Source organism: Manis javanica, chromosome 5 (genome assembly GCF_040802235.1).
Source record: "Manis javanica isolate MJ-LG chromosome 5, MJ_LKY, whole genome shotgun sequence".
NCBI lineage: Eukaryota > Metazoa > Chordata > Mammalia > Pholidota > Manidae > Manis > Manis javanica.
In genome coordinates this window covers 9,670,605-9,688,465 of record NC_133160.1, presented here as the reverse complement: position 1 = coordinate 9,688,465, position 17,861 = coordinate 9,670,605, and the positions used below count along the sequence as shown (strand labels likewise).

At 56.1% G+C, this 17,861-nt stretch overlaps 1 protein-coding gene across 13 annotated transcripts in view; it reads left to right on the top strand.

Moving 5' to 3' along the window:
• Positions 1 to 17,861, top strand: part of BCAS4 (breast carcinoma amplified sequence 4) — a 53,177-nt gene that overhangs the window by 29,686 nt on the left and 5,630 nt on the right. For 3 of the 13 annotated variants that reach the window (XM_073236448.1, XM_037006285.2, XM_073236450.1), the window contains one exon: positions 62 to 183. The exons of the other annotated variants lie outside the window; for them this stretch is intronic. In XM_073236448.1, coding sequence (XP_073092549.1) covers positions 62 to 183 — 122 coding nt within the window. The remainder of the gene's footprint in view (positions 1 to 61; positions 184 to 17,861) is intronic. 13 annotated transcript variants of the gene reach the window in all.

Below are 17,861 nucleotides of genomic sequence, written 5' to 3'. Positions count from 1 at the left end.
CTGAGGTTGGAACTCAGGCCCGTGGGGCTCTGAAACTGGGGTTCCCTGTCCACTGTCACAGCAGGGTCCCAGTGGGGTGAGGCTGCACATGTCAGGACCTGTGCCTTCTCATCTCTACCAGACTTGGGGCCCCCTCAGGACTGCCTGTGGTGACTTGTTCCAGGAAATGCATCCCAGCCGGGGGTGAGTCATTCAGCAACCCCAGCATCTTGGCCCCAGGAGGACTTTGTCTGGGGCAGGTGGTGCGGGAGAGTGTATGCACATGTGTGTGCAGATCCAAAGGTTTCTGGGGCTGCCCCTGTGCCCCGGGAGGGGGAGCCGGAGGTGCCCTCCTAGAGTAATGGCGGTCATAGCCTGTGCTGGAGCCCAGACTCTGCAGGCACCTCGCATCCCACCCCACAAGGTGCGCCTGGTCATCATCCCTGTTGTGCAGATGGGGAAACGGAGGTGTTAAAGGATTGAATTGCTTGCCCACCCAGAAAGGTGTGGAGCTGGGATTCAGAACTGTGAGGCCTGGGCCCGGAGCTGGTGCTCTGAACAGTGCGGCCCTGCCAGGCTTTCTGTGCCTTATTCCAGCGTGCTGGAACTGCTGTGGGGGTTGGGGGACCCTCAGAGAGCACCCAGATGGGTTTCCCCCATCGCCCGAGTGCACACTACCTCAAGTCCGGTCCCTTCAAGCCCACGGTGGACCCTTCCCCCGAGTCCACACCTGGCCCTCCCCACCCCCGCACAGCCCCAGATTCCATCGCCTGCCCCCCACCTGCCCTCCTCAGCCTCCGAGGAACCTGGGGGGTGGAGAAGGCTGGCGTGGGGCAGGGGCTCTGGGGCCTGGACTGGCCCCATGGGAGTGCTGGCCACCACTCCCCTGGAAGCCCATCCCCCACAGGCAGTAGGCTACCTCTCGCTGTCTGCCCTCACGGCCCCCCCAAAGCGAGGGGAGGCGTGGGGGCCCCCCGTCATGGGGGTGTGGAGGGAGGGCTCCCCGCCTTCACACCTGGAGCTGCCCAGGGGCCTTTGGGGTTTGTCTCCTTCTCCCTGCTAGTCCATCAGCTGGAACAGTAGTCCCTGGGGGACAGGGAGCCGGGGAAAGCAGGTCCTTGTCTACTCTGACTCCGCCACCCCAGCTTCCACTCTTGCCTCCCTGTCCCTCTTTTCCTCCCTGTGCAGATGTAGTAGGGGGAGGGGCAGCGAGGGGGAGGTGCGGCTCGGGCAGGATGCCCCAGCCCGCCAGGAGTGCAGCTGGGAAGCAGTCCCGCCACCTTCTGCCCCAGCACCAGAGCCTTGGCACCGTCCCTGGTGCTGGCTGTGCCTGGGCTGGCCCAGGACGCTGTCAAGGGGAGGCCTGGGCGAACCAGAGTCTGCCGCCTGCCTCACAAGGAGCTCCCCGCTGAAGCCCGGGCCTTTTACCCCTGACTCAGGCTAGCAGAGGTGCGTGCCGTCAGTCCAGAGATGGGGGCTGGCCTGCCACCCTGGGCCCTCCATGTACAAAAATGGACATGTTTTCAGGCTACAGTTTTAATGCTAATGGACCTATTTTCATGGCACAAAGGTCTGTATTTTCATGCTGTACTTACTACCAATTTTCTATTATACTTTTACATTGACTCTTATAATGTTCTAAGATTTTAAGAATTGTTTTCTCTTTCTCTGTAACTAAACCCCTTCTCTGGCATTTTTTAGCTGTGTGGCTGTGGGCAAGTCGCTTAGCCTCAGTGAGCCTCAGGTAGCTGAACTGTCAGCTGACAGGCATGCTCATGGAGGCTGTGCACGCTGGAAGACTGGTTTGGATTGGACACCAAGTGATGAGGATGACCCCTAAAGCAGTGGGAATAAAAACAGAGAGAAAGACTCCAGAACTCTGAACCTTGGTGGATCTGAAAAGCCAGCTTTGCCTGTAAATAGCCGAGCGGTCCAGGACAGACTGCCTAATTGCTTGGCACTGAGCACATGTCATGGAGATGGTGACACAGAGCCAGTCTTGCCATGCCAAGCACATTGCCAACACTCCACAAAGGAGTTGCTGGTTTTATCCCCATTTTACAAGTGAACAAACTGAGGTCCAGAGAGGTTAAGTCACTTACCCAATGTTACACAGCTGGGCATCAGGATAGGAGCCCGCATTCTTCACTCTGTCCCATGTTGCCTTGGGAGGGAAGCTAGTGTCCAGTGGGAGAGCACAGACAAGGACCAATGCTAAGAAAATTCAGTGGCGAGTTGTTTCCAAAGAGGGCCCTGGCTTGCTCTGAGGGGGCCAGGGATGGCCTCTGAGGAAGGACCACATAAGCTGAGACCTGGATAATGAGTGAGAGTGGGTCTGCAGTTGGAAGCCAGGGTGCCCCCAACAGGGGACCTGCAGGCACACAGGCTCCGAGGCGGGACTGAGGGACAGCAGGGCCTCCGCACGGCTGGCCGAGTGAGAAGCGGGGAAAGGAGGGAGACGGGTCAGGGCCAGACTGGGCAGGGTCGCAGGCCACAGAGAGGCGTTAGACTCCGTTCTGAGGGCAGTAGGAGCCCTGGGAGGGCTCACAGCAGGAGAGTGACTTGGCGAATTTGCTTCACTTGGAGAATTGCCAGGGCTGTCCTCTACCCTGAGCTCAGGCTGGCATTCAGAGTTGGTGATGTCCTGTTGGGACTTGAACAGGAGAGCTGAGCAGGCCATGTGGGTACCCTCCAAGCTTCAGGGCTCAGTTGTTAGGATGCATTTCCTTAACCTGCAAACACCTTCTACTGTGCCCTGAGCTCACTGGAATCCTTGGCTTGCTGGGTCTCAGGGACCCTGTCCAATTGGAAGAGAGAAAAGAGGCTCCAGGTGGGGGCCCATGTCTCCAGGGGTGAGTGCCTGGGTCCCAGGGATCACCCTGCCTGAGGACGGGGCCCAGCAGCCGCACACGGAGGACCCTGCAACCAGAGGTTGTTTCAGGAGTGTGCAAACGTGAAAGCGGGAGATGGTGCCATTTGGGCCATGGACCTTGAAGGGAGACCACATCAGGTTGCCGTGTCCCCTTGGCCCAAGCCTGGTGCAGCCTGGTAGCCACCATGGGTGTTCTGCTGATTGCACCGGGCCCTCCTCTCCGTGCCTGTGCGCAGAGGCATGGAGCAGCCTCAATAATTGTAAATCACTGTTTATTTTCTGCCTGAGCCAAAACATCTTGTTCACAAGGTGTCATTCTGATTAATTTTCTGATGGATGAGAGTGTGGCGCTTTCCAAGGAAGGCTCTTTGGCAAACAGCAGAACCACTGGGGGCCAGGTCCTGATGCCCACACAGAGCCAGGCTGTGTGGGTAGACTGTGGCCTGGCCTGACTTGGGCCTACCTGACCCACCTGTTTACTCCTCAAATGCCCACGGGGCAACCTGGTAACATGAATGAGTATGTCTGCCAGGTGTGACATAGTAAGGAGTGGTGGGGTCTGTGGCAGATTGCATAGCCCAGGCCTCATCTAAAGGGCTGGAGATTACCCAGCAGCAGCCTTGTAGAAATGGGGGCCAACTATGACCAGATTCTCCTATTTGGGGGAGGAATCTGGACATCTGGAGTCTTATACCTTCTGATGTCTGAAAGTCAGCAGCTAATGTTTCTAAATGTTAAGCACTGTGGGAAAAAGCTGTTGCACCTCTGGGTTGCACCCAGCATATCTCAGGCCTGGACTATAGGCTGATGACCTTTACCCGCCAGGCCCCACACCTCTGGAAGGTTTTGGGACCAGGGAATGGTGAAGGCTCAGCACCGGCACCAGCAGGCGCCCTTCAGCTTTTTGCAGCAGCATGACGAATGACCAGCAGCCTCACCGAGTATCTGCTGTTGCTCCAACTATTGGAGCTGTATTGAGCATGTATGTGAAGGCTGTCCATGCCTTGTCTCTACTTCCCGTAACGACACAAGAGGTAGATGTTACTATTCCTTTTCACAAGGAAGGAACCTGAGGCTCAGAAAGGGCTTTTCACTTGCTCAGGGTCACACAGCATAAGCGGCAGAGCCAGGATTTGATCCAGCTTTGACCTTGTTCAGTGTTTCTCCCCTCCCTTTGTGATCTCCCCAAGGGCAGTTACATGGGCCTTGACTGCAAAGGTTGCACACTGGAGACCTTTGGGTCCAGTCTGCCTACTGACATGTCCTTTGGCCAGTGTGGTATATGTACATACTAATTTGAATTAATTGCCAGCATCTGAAAGCAAATTTCACATAAGAATCTGCATTTCTGGTTTCTCTTGAGAAAGTTGAGGTCTGGGGCCCTGAGCAGCAGGTCTGCTGAGACACCATCTGGCCCAAGTCACCCATTCCAGGAGTTCCTATTTGTAGTAGTTCCAATTCCAGGTTCCTACCCAGGTGGAGCACATAGTAGGTGTTCAGTAAATATTAATCAGTGTCTGCTCCTCAGGCTCCCAGGGCTCTCCCGGGCAGTCCCCAGGCCATGGGGAGCTGAGATGAGCCTCCTCCGGCCTGCTCTCTCCCCAAGCTTGGGGCCCTCCCCGAGGGCTTTCGGGGAAGGTAACAGAGGCTGGGGGCGGGGCTGCTCTGCCCGGGCTGGCCTGTAGGAGTCGTCGGGGCCAGGCTGGGCGTCTCCTCCGCTCCAGGCCCCAAGCCCCTGCCGGCTCCAGCTCCTTCCCGGCCCAGCCCCAGGAGGGAGGGCAGAGGAGGGAGGAGCGAGGCTCTGCAGCCTGGGCCTCCCCCCCTCCCCGCCCTCTGCCCAGTCCCCCTAGAGGGGTGACTCCCGGAAAGGGCCAAGGCCTGACTGTGGCTTTATCTTGGTGGTGGAGGCAGAGCAAGGCACCAACACAAAGGAGGCAGAGGAGATCTCATGGCGCCTTCTGCCGGCCCTGAACCAGCCTCTCCCTCTGCGCCCATCGTTCCTTGCGGTAAAAGTGCAACATGAGCAGATGGCAAATATTACTGCAACAATGGAGGGCGAGTGGTGCTTGGTCCCCAGCGCCCTCCTTGTCAAACCCTCCACCAGACTGGCCCCCAGGGAGTTACTCTGTACTCACATGTTACTGGGTTTGCTGGATGCCAGTATTTGGTGGCTGGCGGGGGGCACAGGGGGCTATTGGCAGGCTGGTTTGGGAACTAGATTTTTTTTTTTAAAGCATTGCATTCTTGTTGAGATTTTGAGGATTAGTGAAGAGGAAGTTCCTTTCAACAAGGAGGGATTTTTATTTGGGGGGAATGTGTTCGGAGGCCTATTGGGAGCACCGCAGCCTCTCCCTGGTTGGTGAGCCACAGTGCTGTCTCTCCCAGCACCGCCCCTGGGGGCATCCCTTGTGACAGCATCATCCTCAGGCCTGGCTGTCCTGGGGTGAGTGGATGCTGTCTGTGGTCTTTGTGTGTGCTGTTCCCCTGCCTAGAATACCCTTCCAGCTCCCTGCCTGGCAATGTTTATTCAGTGTTCAGGGCCAAGTGGATTGTTACCCCCACTGGGAAGGCACTTGGATTGCCCCAGGCTGAGCTCCTCAGCTCCCCAGCCCCCGGTTCATTTCCCTGTTAGCTCAGCACCCTGAGGAGTCATCTGTATTTTCAGGGGTTGTTCCCCCAGACTGAGTTTCTCAAGCCCAGGGACTGGCTTATCTTTGACTTAGTAGTAAGCAGCCAGAGTTTTTGGGGCCCTTATTTGGGCTAGCACTTACCTGCCCTAGCCTGGTTCATCTTCATGCCCACCTGTTACATGGGTACTGTTACATTCCCACTTTACAGAGGAGGAAACTGACGCTCAGAGGAGTTAGAACATTTTTACTTAGTCAGGGGTTGGCCCTTTGATTCCAGAGCCCTCCGTTCTTCATGCCCCAGGGGTTGAAACTCAAACACTGGGCCCTGAGTGAGGCAAAGGGGCCAGGTGACGACTGTGGCCAATTGAAAAGGCATGTGCCCTTAACTCTTGCCAGGAATAAAGGCTCAGAGTGGCCTGACCTTGGCTTTTTTTGAAGAAGAGAGGTTGGGGATTTTCATATGAAATCAATTGATTTTGAAAACAAATCTGAGGCTTAACAAAATCTCAGGGAGCCTATTGGCTGGCCCACTGGCCTCCCGCTGTGCCTTGGCAAGGATCTGTGGTGAATTAACGCCCACTGCAGAGCCTGGCCAGTGTGGGTTCAATGCCTGTTTACTGAGGGTCAGGGAGGGAGCCAGTGCCGTAGCTGTGGGGACTGGCCTCAAGATCCAGAGGCCGCCGGCAGGAGTGATCGGACGCCATAAGCTCCAGTCCTGCCCATGGATCCTGTCCTGGGAACCACTCCCTGCTCCCCACCAGCCTTCGTGTCCCAGTACCCTCCCACCCCACACCTCAGCAGCTGCTCTGTGCCCACTTGGGGTGGTTGTGAACCCAGGCTGCCCAAGATGCTCACTCTGGCCAGATGGGTCCCAGTCCCAGTGCCTGCATGGTGGCAACTGGGCAGCACCCTGAAGAGCCCTGGATGGGAACCTCATGTATGTGGCACCGCCTTTCCATGCTCAGCCTGGCCATTGCCATTTGAGTCTCCTAGGTGGGGGGATATCACCTAGGCTGTGAGGTGTGCAAAGGCCCAGTGGCTGGTTCAAAAGGGTTTCTCCCTGGGTGCAGTGCCAAGGGAGGTGGTTGGTAAGGGTCCTCTACCCCGTGAATACTGTCAGGCACCCCTGCTTTTTGAGCCAGACATACAGTGTTTCCTCAGTCTTATGTGAAGTGTTGACAAATGCAGGTTTCACCCCATTTCCAAACCAGAATGTCACCCTCAAGGTCACCCTTCAAAGATTCTGCCCCCCAGTTCCCCATATCTAAAAGCTCGCCCTGCCCAACCCTGCCCTCCACACAAGAGCATAGACCAGACTCCCAGTGCACTTGGTGGTGGGGGAGTTAATTTAGAAACAGGCTCAGATCCAGGTTTTGCAACCTCGGCAGTACTGACCGTTGGGGTCAGATCATTCTCTGGGATGGGGGCTGTCCTGTGCATCATTTGATGTCTAGCAGCATCCCCAGTCTGTACCCACTAGGTGCCTTCAGTTGACAATTGAAAGTGTCCAGAAGTTGCCAAATATCCTTGGAGGCTAAATTGCACTGGGTGAAGAACCACTGAACCAGAAGACTGACAGCTGTCAAAACTGGGCACCACATGGGGCTCATCATAGCCTGCTTCTTTGCTTTTGCCTGTTTCCTGTAAATATAGAAAATAGCCAGAATAAAAAGTTTCCAACTATATGACAGTGTGGGTTCTGGAGCCGACAGCCCTGGGTGTGTACCTTGGCGGGGCTGCTTGCCAGCTCCGTGGCCTTTCACCTCTGTGAAGTGGGGTAGCAGCGCACCAACCTCATGGGATCGTGAAGGTTTGACACACTTGAGTCCCTCTTTATTTGGGCAAATTCCTATCAGGTACCTCCTTTGCTGTGGGCACCATTCCAGGTGCTGAGGCTCTCAACTCATACAAGAAAGAGCCAGGTTCACTGAGGACTTCCCCCCTGGCAGGGGCCACCTGGTGCTCTGGACCGACCTGGGTCCTGCTTGCTGAACCCCAGTCACAGAGAGGTGCTGCTGACTGGCCAGTGGGGTGAGGAGCTGCAGCCGGGAGGGGCTGTCACCATTGGCCCCATTTTGTAGAAAAGCAACCAAGGCAGGGAGAGGTGGACTGCTGGCCCACGGTTGGCCAGAGAAGCACAGAGAAGCAGCCCGGATGCCTTTGTGTCCTGGCTCCGGAGTGCCCTGGGGTCCTGTCCTGAGCTCCTTGCCACCTCAGGATTTACCTGGCACACAGCACGGGCCCAGCAGTTGCTCAGAGGATCGGCTGCTGGGATTCACGTTGTATGAAGTTCCCTTTTGAGAGGCTGAGGGTCCACTTGCCCCCTTACTCTCAGGTGCCCATTTACCATGGGCAGTTCCCTAGGGCAGCTTGCTGTTCCCTGAGCCACCATCCCACCAGGGCCAGCCTGCCCAGCTGGTCACAGCAGACCACAGCCTGGCTGAGGTGGTGGCTCAGGAATGGGACCCTCCACCAGCCCTCTGCCTGAGCACACATCCCAGGGGTTGCTGGGACACCAGGGGACAGGCACCAGAGGCATCCTGGGCCCCTCTCCAAGTCTGCATCGCTCCCTCCCCACCATGGACTGTGTGGTCATGTGACACACTGGGGGCCGCTTGGGTGCGGCCCCTGCCTCATGAATACGTCTCTCACGTGCTCCTCTGTGTGTCTCTGCCTCTCCATGTCTCTGAGTCTCTGTGCCCATCTGTGTCCTGGGTTGCACACACAGCCACCGAGCTCACCATGTCCCCCAACTCCTTCTCACCCCTCCGCCTGCATCTCTTCTCCCCACAAGGGCACCAGGATCCCTCCCTCCTCAGAGGGACAGAGGAAGACTGGGGACCCAAGCAGGCCACCCGACTGTGTGGCATGGAGACACCATCAGGTCTGAGCCTGGGTCTACCCTGCTGGCTGGGTGGCGCTGTAGACATCCACTGCCCCTCTTGGAGCCCTGGTGTCGTTTCGGACATATGGGCACCCGGAAAGTGACATGCTTAGTGTGTAGTGAGACTTGGTATTTGGGAGCTGTTAACAACAGCTGTGAATTGGGCACTGATGGATGATGAAGTGGAGAAGCTGGGTTCTTGGCTGAGCTTGGGGTCTCCCCAGAAAGTAAAACTCACAGGCTAATAGCAGGTGCTATTAGCGGATAATTCTGAGGCGGGTGCATGCTTCTGACTTCTGTGCATGGCAGGAAAGGAGGGAGGAGAGGTCCGGGGAAGTCACTGACACAGAGAAGGACTCTGGGAGGGGACAGCTTGGCACTGGGTCGCACGGTGTCCTGGGGTGAGGGTGGGTGGCTGTGAGCAGACCAGCTGTCAGGTTCTGGAGTGATACAGTGAGCAGAGGTGAGCCCCTCACTAGTGCAGATACCTGGATGGTGTCTGCAGCTCTGGTTCAGGCGTCTGGAGAAAGTGTGATTCCTTTGATGCCCCAGGAGCCTGGGAAGCTCTTGAACTTGGCTCCATTCATTAGCAACTTTCCACTGGGAGAATAAACCACATCTCGTTGAGCAGTAAATTCATCCAGGTGCCAGTTCGGCAGATACCATCACTCCTTGTCACGTTGCCAGACCCAGAGTCAAGGCCAAAGTTCCTGTTCCTTGGGAAGTCCTGATTAACTGGGGAACCTCAGTTCCAGAGGGGGCTGCTGGCTTGTCCGTGGAGTGAGTAGCTGCAGCCGGAGGGGCTGCTTCAGCACAGGACCTCACTGAGCGCAGCTCGGGAGGTACCCACTGTGACCGAGGGTGGGGACCTCAGCACTGTGGCCACCCTGCCTCTTTCCCTCCTGTGTCTGGCCTGGCCTGGGCTCTAGAGACCTCAGGCGATGCTCCGAGGGGTGCCTGTATGGGCAGCGGGCAAGAGGGGCTCAGGTCGCACAGGCATTGCTGTGACAAATGGGAGCCCACAGGCTGAGCGCTGCTCATGGGCTGGCTGCCTACCAGCGTGTTTGTACCTGGTATGGCCTCCTGCGGGCATTTATGGAGCACCTACTGTGAGCCAGGTGTCCTGATTGATAGATGAGCCACACCTTTTAGTGGCTGGCAGATGTCTGGGCACCTAAAATTTTTGAGGATCCATGTAATTAAAAGTCAAGGCAGTACCAGAACTGGCTCCGCAATTGCAATTTCATTTAACTGTTCATGTTTTGAAACTGAATGCGTTTAATAGTAGAAAAGCAATGTTATAAAATTGTACACTTGGGCCATTCACAAATTAACGGTGGCATGTAAAAAGACTATGAATTCAGGAGCCGTGATAATGAAATTAGCCAGCGCTCATCAAGCACTTGCTGTTTTCTAAGTCCTTTGCAGTGATACGGGCATAACACCCTTTAGGTAGTACTGTTGGGTGCCCGGTTTCCTGATGAGAAAACCGAGGCACCGAGGGGTTAAGGAACTTGGTCAAGGTCACACAGCTGGAGGGGGGACCACTGCCACCTGAGGGATTTGGAAATGGGACACACGAGGTGTTCCTGCCCTCGGGTGGCTGCTGGTGTGGTGAAATACACAATGTGCCTCAAAGGAAGGGGGAAAGTAAAGTGGAGAAGGGCTGGGAGATGTGGGTGTGCGGCTGGGAAGTGGTCAGGGAAGGCCTCACTGAGAAGGTGACGCTGGACAGAGTGAGGTGGCTGGCGTCTCAAGGGGGTGGGGCAGGGAGAGTACAGGGGTCTCAGGCAGCTGAGGGAGCAGTGAGGCCCCAGTGGGCAGAGTGCTGGAGCGGGAGGTGGAGGCGATGGGCCGATGCAAGGCCTCTGCCCTGGAGGCCCCTGGAGGCTTTGAGAGCCATCTGCCCTGCGTCTGGCTGGGAGTGTGAGGCTAGAGGTTAGGCGATGCTGGTGGCCTGGATGAGGGATGGCCGGGGTGGAGGTCGGGAAACATGGTCTATTCTGCATGTGGGTGTAGTTCAAAGTCTCTATTGAGAGAATTGTAGATTCACATGCAGTATGAGAAACAATACAGAGAGATTCCTAGTATATACTTTGCCCAGTTTTCCCCAATGGTAACAGTTTGCAAAAGTGCAGTACAGCCCACAACCAGGATGTGGACATCAATACAATCTGTTTATCTTTGCTCTTCCCAGTTTACTTGTACTCAGCTCTGTGAGTCCCACCTTCTATACAATTGTATCAGGTCTCTACAGTTTTCTTTTTCTTCAGTTCCCATTGCTGCAACACCACCCCAACCAAGACACTGGGCGGTTCCAGCACCATGGGGTTGGTCTCTCTCCATGCCCCGTTCCAGTAACTGAGGGTGGGGACCTCAGCACTGTGGCCTCACCTTGCCTTCCCCAGGCCAACCCCTGGCAGCTGCTACTCTGCCTTCCATTTCTAAAATTTTGCCATGTCAACAACATTCTATAAATGGAATCATACAGCACGTAACCTTTCCGGGTTGGCTTTTCTCACTCAGCAGAATTCCCTAGAGGTTCGTCCAAGTTGCTGTGTGAATTGAGGGTCCGTCCGGATGCGCTAGCAGAGGTGCCCAGTTGGAGAGAGAACTGGGGGCTCAGGGCTGGAGGCATCAGCGAGGCCTAGTGGCTGCAGCCCCGAGGCTCAGCCAGATTGCCCAGGAGGCAGAGGGGCTCTGGAGCGACCACCGAGCATGTATTGATTAAGCATCTGCTGTGTACCGGTGCTGTTCTGGGTGCAAGAATAGGGCCAGGAAGGAGACGGGTGAGGTCCCTGCGGGGGCCTGGGACTGACTCGGGGCTGGAAGCCTGGGGTGGGGGGCATGTGCTCAGGACCTCCTTCCTCTTCTCTTTGCAGCCGTAGCGGGTTGGGACCTCACTGAGGCGAGGGGCTCAGCGCTGGGTGGAGGGTTAGACCAGAGGTTTCCAGGCAACCTGAAGAGAATGAAGAAAGAGTGAAGCGATACCCCTAAGGCAAGATGGAGTCTGTGCAACAGAGACTGACCTGCCTGCTGAGGTGGCCCTTGTCCTTGTAGAGTGTCATTATTTCACAAAGGGAGGGCGTTGGTGGTGGTGGCGGGGGCTTGCAGGCTAACAGTGACTTGGCTCTGGTTTGGAGGGGTCCTGAGTCCAAGGACTGACTCCCTAGTTCCAATTGTCCCCAGCCCGCGCCCCCCACCCCTGCCATCCCCTTTCTGGCCCGCCCCACTTTCCCATCCGGCTGCTCAGCGCTTCCCTGGTGAAGGAAGACTGGTACCCAGACTGAGATTCGGGCCACAGACCAGGGCTCTGGGTGCACCTGTGTCTGAGGGGAGATTGAGAAGAGGCCCCGGGCTGTCTGGATGCCTGGAATGGGGGAGAAGGGCATAGGTGACTGTCGGGCCTTCCCTCTGAAGCTGGTCCTTCAGCGGCCGGAGGTGGCTGCTCGGCGCCAGGGAAGAGTCTTGCTCTAGGCTGAGCAGGGGCATGCGGCCTGTAGGCGACTCCTTAACACCTGCTGGTCCTGGTGGCTGCCTCTGTTTTTGCCTTAATGGCAAAACAGCTGCTCACACTGGGGACCCCAGCAGACCGGTCCATTTGTCCGTGTTTGTTTTCTTCTTCTCCGAGCTAATTGGTGCTATTTTGAGCATTCTTCTGTGGAGCCCACCTCCTTCAAGGCCAGGCAACACAACCTCCGGGGACTCTGTAGGTAACCAGCCTCAGAGTGAGCTGTGTGCAGCCCTGAAGTGCCAGGAGCCAGCTGCCGGACCTCAGCCAGCTGGTGGCCTGGGCTCATGGACACTAACCTGCAGGTGGGACACCGATTGCGGAAACCCGGGAAGACCAGGCCCCCGTGGGGAAGTGGAGAATCTCACTGTGACAAGGAGGCTGCTGAACTGAGCAGGCCCCCAAACTGAGCTGACGTGGTGCTCTGGGCTGGGGAGGAATCTTCCTTTCTCTGCTCGAGGCCAGGGCCCATCCTTCCTACACAGAGATCTACCTGCCAGTGACACCCCTGCCCCCAGTCCCGCCGTTGCTCCCACCGCTGTCCTTTGCATTGTAGTGTTTTCTTAGCCAGGAGAGCTGGCCCCACGCTGTCCACGGGGCTGTCCTCAAATGACCTCCCTGGGGCGTGGTGCAGGATAAACACCCACCCTGGGAATGCATAGACCCCAGGACTGGCTGCAGAATTTGCAGGGCCTGCACAAAGTGAAAATGTAGGGCCCCTTTGTCAAAGCTGAAGCCTGTCAAGCAGGCCACAGCAGAGCATTAAGCCCGTGAGGCTGGCCCTGCCCATCCCACGCAAGTGGCGCGCCTTGAGCAGGCTCCCAAGCCTGCCGAGTCTGTCTCCACCTCCATCAAATGCAATTTACAGTCATATCCTCATGCAGGATTGTCGTGGTGGCTGCTCTTCCTATTGTTATTGATGACATTTAATAGCTCATTAGGTGTGTTGTTCCCTCAGCACTTTGCATATGCTGCTGGGATGCACTTTATTTGTTTTTAAATGACCTGTTCATTTTGGATAGTTGTACACTTGCAGAAAATTTGCGAAGACAATACAGGGTGCCCGTCGCCCCTTCCTCAGTTTCCTCCATTGTCACCTTCCATCGCCCGCCAAGGCACAGCTGTCAAAAGCAAGATACCAACACTGGGCCAGTACTGTTCGCCAAACTCCAGACTTGGTTTGGAATTTACCAGATTTTTGTTCCACACGTTTCTGTCTCAGGCTCTTCTCCAGGGCAGTGCATTGTTTTTAGTGAGTGCTTTATTTTAAATGTGACCTTGTGTCTCCACTAGTGGGTCAGACACCAGCCCAGGGCAGGGACGCCAGCCTCGAGCCACCCAGTGACTCCAGAATGGGGACCCTGTAGGTGTCCTTATCTGGAGGTGACTGTCGCTGTTGGGCTTGGGCTCCTGAGCCCTGAGTTGGTGGGAGGCCAGCCCCAGGCCCTTCCTGCTCCACCTCTGGTATTGGGCATGTTTATTTCTCGTTGCCTGAGAGGCTCCTTTGCGCCAGGCTTTGCTGCCACTGGGTTTGTGGCCCTGAAGACTGACGTGCTCCTGTCCGCATGGGTCTCAGCCCTGTGGGGGGACTAACTGAGGAAAGGTGGACAGGATATGCTCTGCAGGGAAGGAGGGGAGGTGAATTTGGGGCCCCTCCCGAGGGTCTGAGGAAGGAAGGAAGCAGCACGAGAAGACCTGGGGGAAAGGTATGGAGGGCCACAGTGCGTGCAAAGGTCCCAAGTCAGGACAGACCCCAGTGGGGTCCGGGACAGAAAGAAGGCCCAGGACAGGAGGGGTGTGGGTGACAGGAGGTGACAGACCAAGGGTAGAGAGTCAGGCTGAGTCAGGTGGATCTCAGCTCTAAGGGGCCAGGCAGGTGGCAGAAGGGAGGGACTGGGCTGGGGACCTCACAGGTGAGAGCACCTGTCCCCTGTAAAGGGAGTAGCCGCTGCTCAGGCCAGGTTGTCATCACCACCCAGTGAGCCAGAGCTTCAGATTCTTAAAAAGAGAAGCTTGAAATCCATTTTTAAAAGAACCGTGGCATTTCATTAAAAAATATGAGAACATAACCAACCAACAAAAGCAACAATACTAGTAGAGAAACAGGCCAGTGTCGGCCAAGTGGGACCCGCCTGTGGTCTGGGCCTGGCCCAGAACAGCCCGTGAGGGACCGCGGTGGCCGGGCCTGAGACCACGGCAAGGAGTTGGATTTTATTCCCCCCACAAGATGGTTACCAAAGGATCAGATCTAGTTTTTAAGACGGTCCTGCAGGCTGTCGTGTGAACGGGTTGAGGCAAGAGCAGAGGCCGCGAGGAGGCATAGACGGGAGGGCCCCGGCGAGGAGGGAGAGACGCGTTTGGGAAGAATCAGCAGATGGGACTGAGGGTCAGTATGTGAGTAGGAGTCAAAGGTGGGTGAACTGAGTTGACAGAGGTTCCCGTGAGCGGGTGGGCCCTGCAGTGAGTCACTTAACTACTGAAAGCCTTAGTTCCCTCATCTGCCAAAGGGCTTTGTGACACCTACACAGAAATGGGTCTGTGGAATGTATGTAGCAGGTGCTCAATTAAAAATATACATACAAGTTAAGGTAAAAAGACAGTTCCAGCCAGTGCCCTGTGCTAAGAAGCAAAGCCCAGGTGCCTGGATGTTTAAACAGGATGGCTCCAATGTAACGCATCAGCTGGAGGCTGGGGAGCCGGGACTCCAGGACGGCTGGAGAGAGGAGGGGCTGGGGGCTTGGACGGCACAGTCCTGTGGCCAAGGCTGGAGAGAAGGGGCTCTGGGTCAGGAGCTGGGTCCTGGGAGCTCTAGTTCCGGAGGAGGCTGTGACACGACTGCCCTCACCTAGCTGTCCTGTTTTCCTCCCAAGCCATGTGAGTTTGGATTTAGGAGCCAGCATCTGGGCAGAACTTCTAAGCGCTCCACTTCCACTGGTTTCCATGTTAACACTTTTCCTCCAGCTAAAAGCAGGAACCTCCTAGAGCTACTGCCCAGGGTCAGCATCACCTGTAATCAGATTCCACCAGCTTGGCCCTGCTGCTAGGTTACCCTGGGCAGGGGCTGCCCAATCCCAGAGCCCCCAGCCCCGTTCCTGTGTCACCAGAACCTCAGCAGCCTCCCATGCCACCAGCTGCTCTGTTTGCCAGGCTGGCAGAGGCTGGGAGCTGCCCTGGGCAGGAAGGGTCTGAGGGGAGGGGGCTGTTGCCATGCAAGCACCATGAAGCTGGCCAGCCCAGTCCTGGGGCAGGATCAGACACGCAGGGGCTGCTTACAGACATGTGGGAGGGGCTCTGCTCACAGCTTGTCTGTGTTTTGGAAGACATGGGGCCCTGGAGCAGACACAGACATCTCAGGCAGAATGGCCAGGCGTGGCCTGGGGTGCAGAAAGCCCTGGGCCAGGACCACGGGCAGCGGGGGGCAGGTCCTGTGGGCTGGCTATGCAGGTGGCCAGTGCCAAGAGCTCGGGAAAGCCTGGTTTGAATCCTGGCTCAGCCTTTTATCAGATGTGTGACCCTGGGCACAGTACCCACCTTCTCCCCTCCAAGCCTGCTTTCTGCTCCACAGTACCTGCCCCCTGGGCTCAGGGAGCTCTTGAGGAGACCACAGGCAAAGGGCAGCAGTCACTGGTCTTGGTGGGAAGCCCCAGACCCACGGTTCCTACCCTGCGGAGCCCCGGGCCTGAGACTGTAAGCACAGCCTTCTCCAGCCATCTCCTCTGCGGCCCTAAGGAGACTCGTCTGAGCGATGTGACGTGAACCCGCAGCCACTGCCAGCTCAGATGCCCACAGGGCTCAGCAGGTCCTATGGAGAGTGAGTCAGGCCGGGTGGGGACGGTGGCAAACCGGACAGTACATGCCCTGTGTAGAGGGCCAGCTCCCTGCGCCCTGCAGGAATGTGAGCCCAGCGTGGCCAGATAGCTCTTGTTCAAGAGAAATGGGAACTTGATATTTATTTGAAACATCCCAGTTCTTCTATGATGGCAACTAACTCATATTTAAATTTGCATGAGGCAAAGCAGTCCTATTTGAGAGCCAGATGCCAACCCAAGGCTACCAGCCGGCGGTCTCTGAGTAGCTGGAATGGGACACTCCCGAGGGCCCCCAGTTGGAAAGCAGATGCTGAAGGGACACCCTGGGTCCTAGAATGAGAGCTCACCCCCAGCCCCGCTGAGCCGCTGGGTCACCTGTGTCCTGACTCAGGGCTGGGGCGGCGCAGATCCTCACGCTGGGTGAGCCTGGGCTCGAATGCAGCTCTACCAGTTCCCAGCTGGGTGATCTTGGGCCCTGCATCTCTGAGCCCAGTTTCCTCTGTGGCAAAGTGGGATTAAGGACACCTGCCTCTTCAGCTGCTGGGAGGACGAATGGGCGGTGAACCTGCAGGGCCCACAATGGGCTGGGTGCAGAAAGCGCTCAGCACTCCATTACTGTGGATGAGCTGAAAGAGGCTGGAGGCTTTGTGCCGACTGACAGGGCTGTTTCTTCTATCTGTTGCTTTCTTTTTTTCCCCAAATACATTTTTAAGTTTAGAATTAGAGACAACTTGTGGTAAGAGTTCCCATAGGCCCCTCACCTGTGTCCCCTATTGTTAACATCTGTTTTACTGTGACACACTATCATAGCCAAGGGACCAACTTTGTTACACTGCTAATAACTAAACTCCACAGTTTATTCAGATTTTGCTAGCTTTTCTTAATGTCCTGTTCTATTCCAGGATTGCATCCAAGATACCAACGGTCTTATGTCTAGTCATCCTGTCTCCTGAGCCGCCTCTGGTCTATGACAGGTCTCAGACTTGCCTTGGTTTTGATGACCTTGACCGTCTTGAGGAATATTGGTTAGGCATTTTGTACAATATCCCTCTGTTAGGGCTGAGCTGATGTTTTTCTCATCAGATTAAACCAGAAACCTAGACTGGGGTTGTAGGTTTGGGAGAGGAAGACCACAGAGGCAGGTGCCTTTCTTGTCACATCCCAGTCACATGGGGTCCCAGGCACATGCTGTCAACAAGATGTGCCACTGCTGATGGCGGCCTTGACCACCGGGCTGAGCTAGTGCTGGCCAGGTTTCTCCACAGGGCAGTTATTTTGGCCTTGTTTGCACGTGGTGCTCTTCAGAAGCAAGGCACTGTGTGCAGCCCCCAGTCAGGGAGGGTGGAACAGTTAAGCTTGAGCTCTTGGAGGGGCCAATACTTAAGTACATTACTTGGAATTCTTACATACCTTTTGGAATTACTTTTGAAATGTGTCTCTCCTCCCCCTGTCTGCTTGCTTTTACATCACCTTTTTGGGAGATCGCCCCATCTCATTATCTAAACAACCCGGGTTGAGTCCTGGCTCTGCCCATTTACTGTCTGGATGACCTTGGGTGGCTCACTGCCCAATGGAGTGGTGATGGGAATAACACCATGTGTCAATCAGGCTGCACTCGGCCATGTGACAAAACCTGACTCAAGTGGTTTAACCAAATAGGGTTTATGTTTTTTCCTCATGTGACAAGAAGTCCTGAGTGGCCAGTTGAACTGATGGGACTTCTCAAGGGAGTCCTCAGGGACCCAGGCCTCTCCTGGCTGCTGCTTTGCCATCCTTAGCATGTGGCTTTAGTCCTCATGGTCCCAAGGTGGCTGCAGTACCTCCAGCATCGCTGTGCTTCAGGCAGGATGCCATGAGGTTGCTGGTGTTATCTGCATTTCACGGAGAGGAAAGTGAGGCTCCAGGGGCCGAGGAAGCCCTGCCTGAAAGGAGTGCTGTAAGCTAATGTGTGTGGAATCTGGGGCCCGGGAAGCAGAGTTGTTTCTGCAGTCTCCCAAGCCCTTTGGGCTGTGGTGTGCCTGGTGACTTGGGGGATGAGAGTGGGCCTCCGGGCACCTGAGCTCCTACACATGGTTAGCCTGGGGCCTCAGCCCCCCAGGGGTTGACCAGGCTCTGGGGCTGACCCTGTAGATCCACAGAACCCAGCCCATGAACAGGGCTGCGGTGTGGCCTGCTT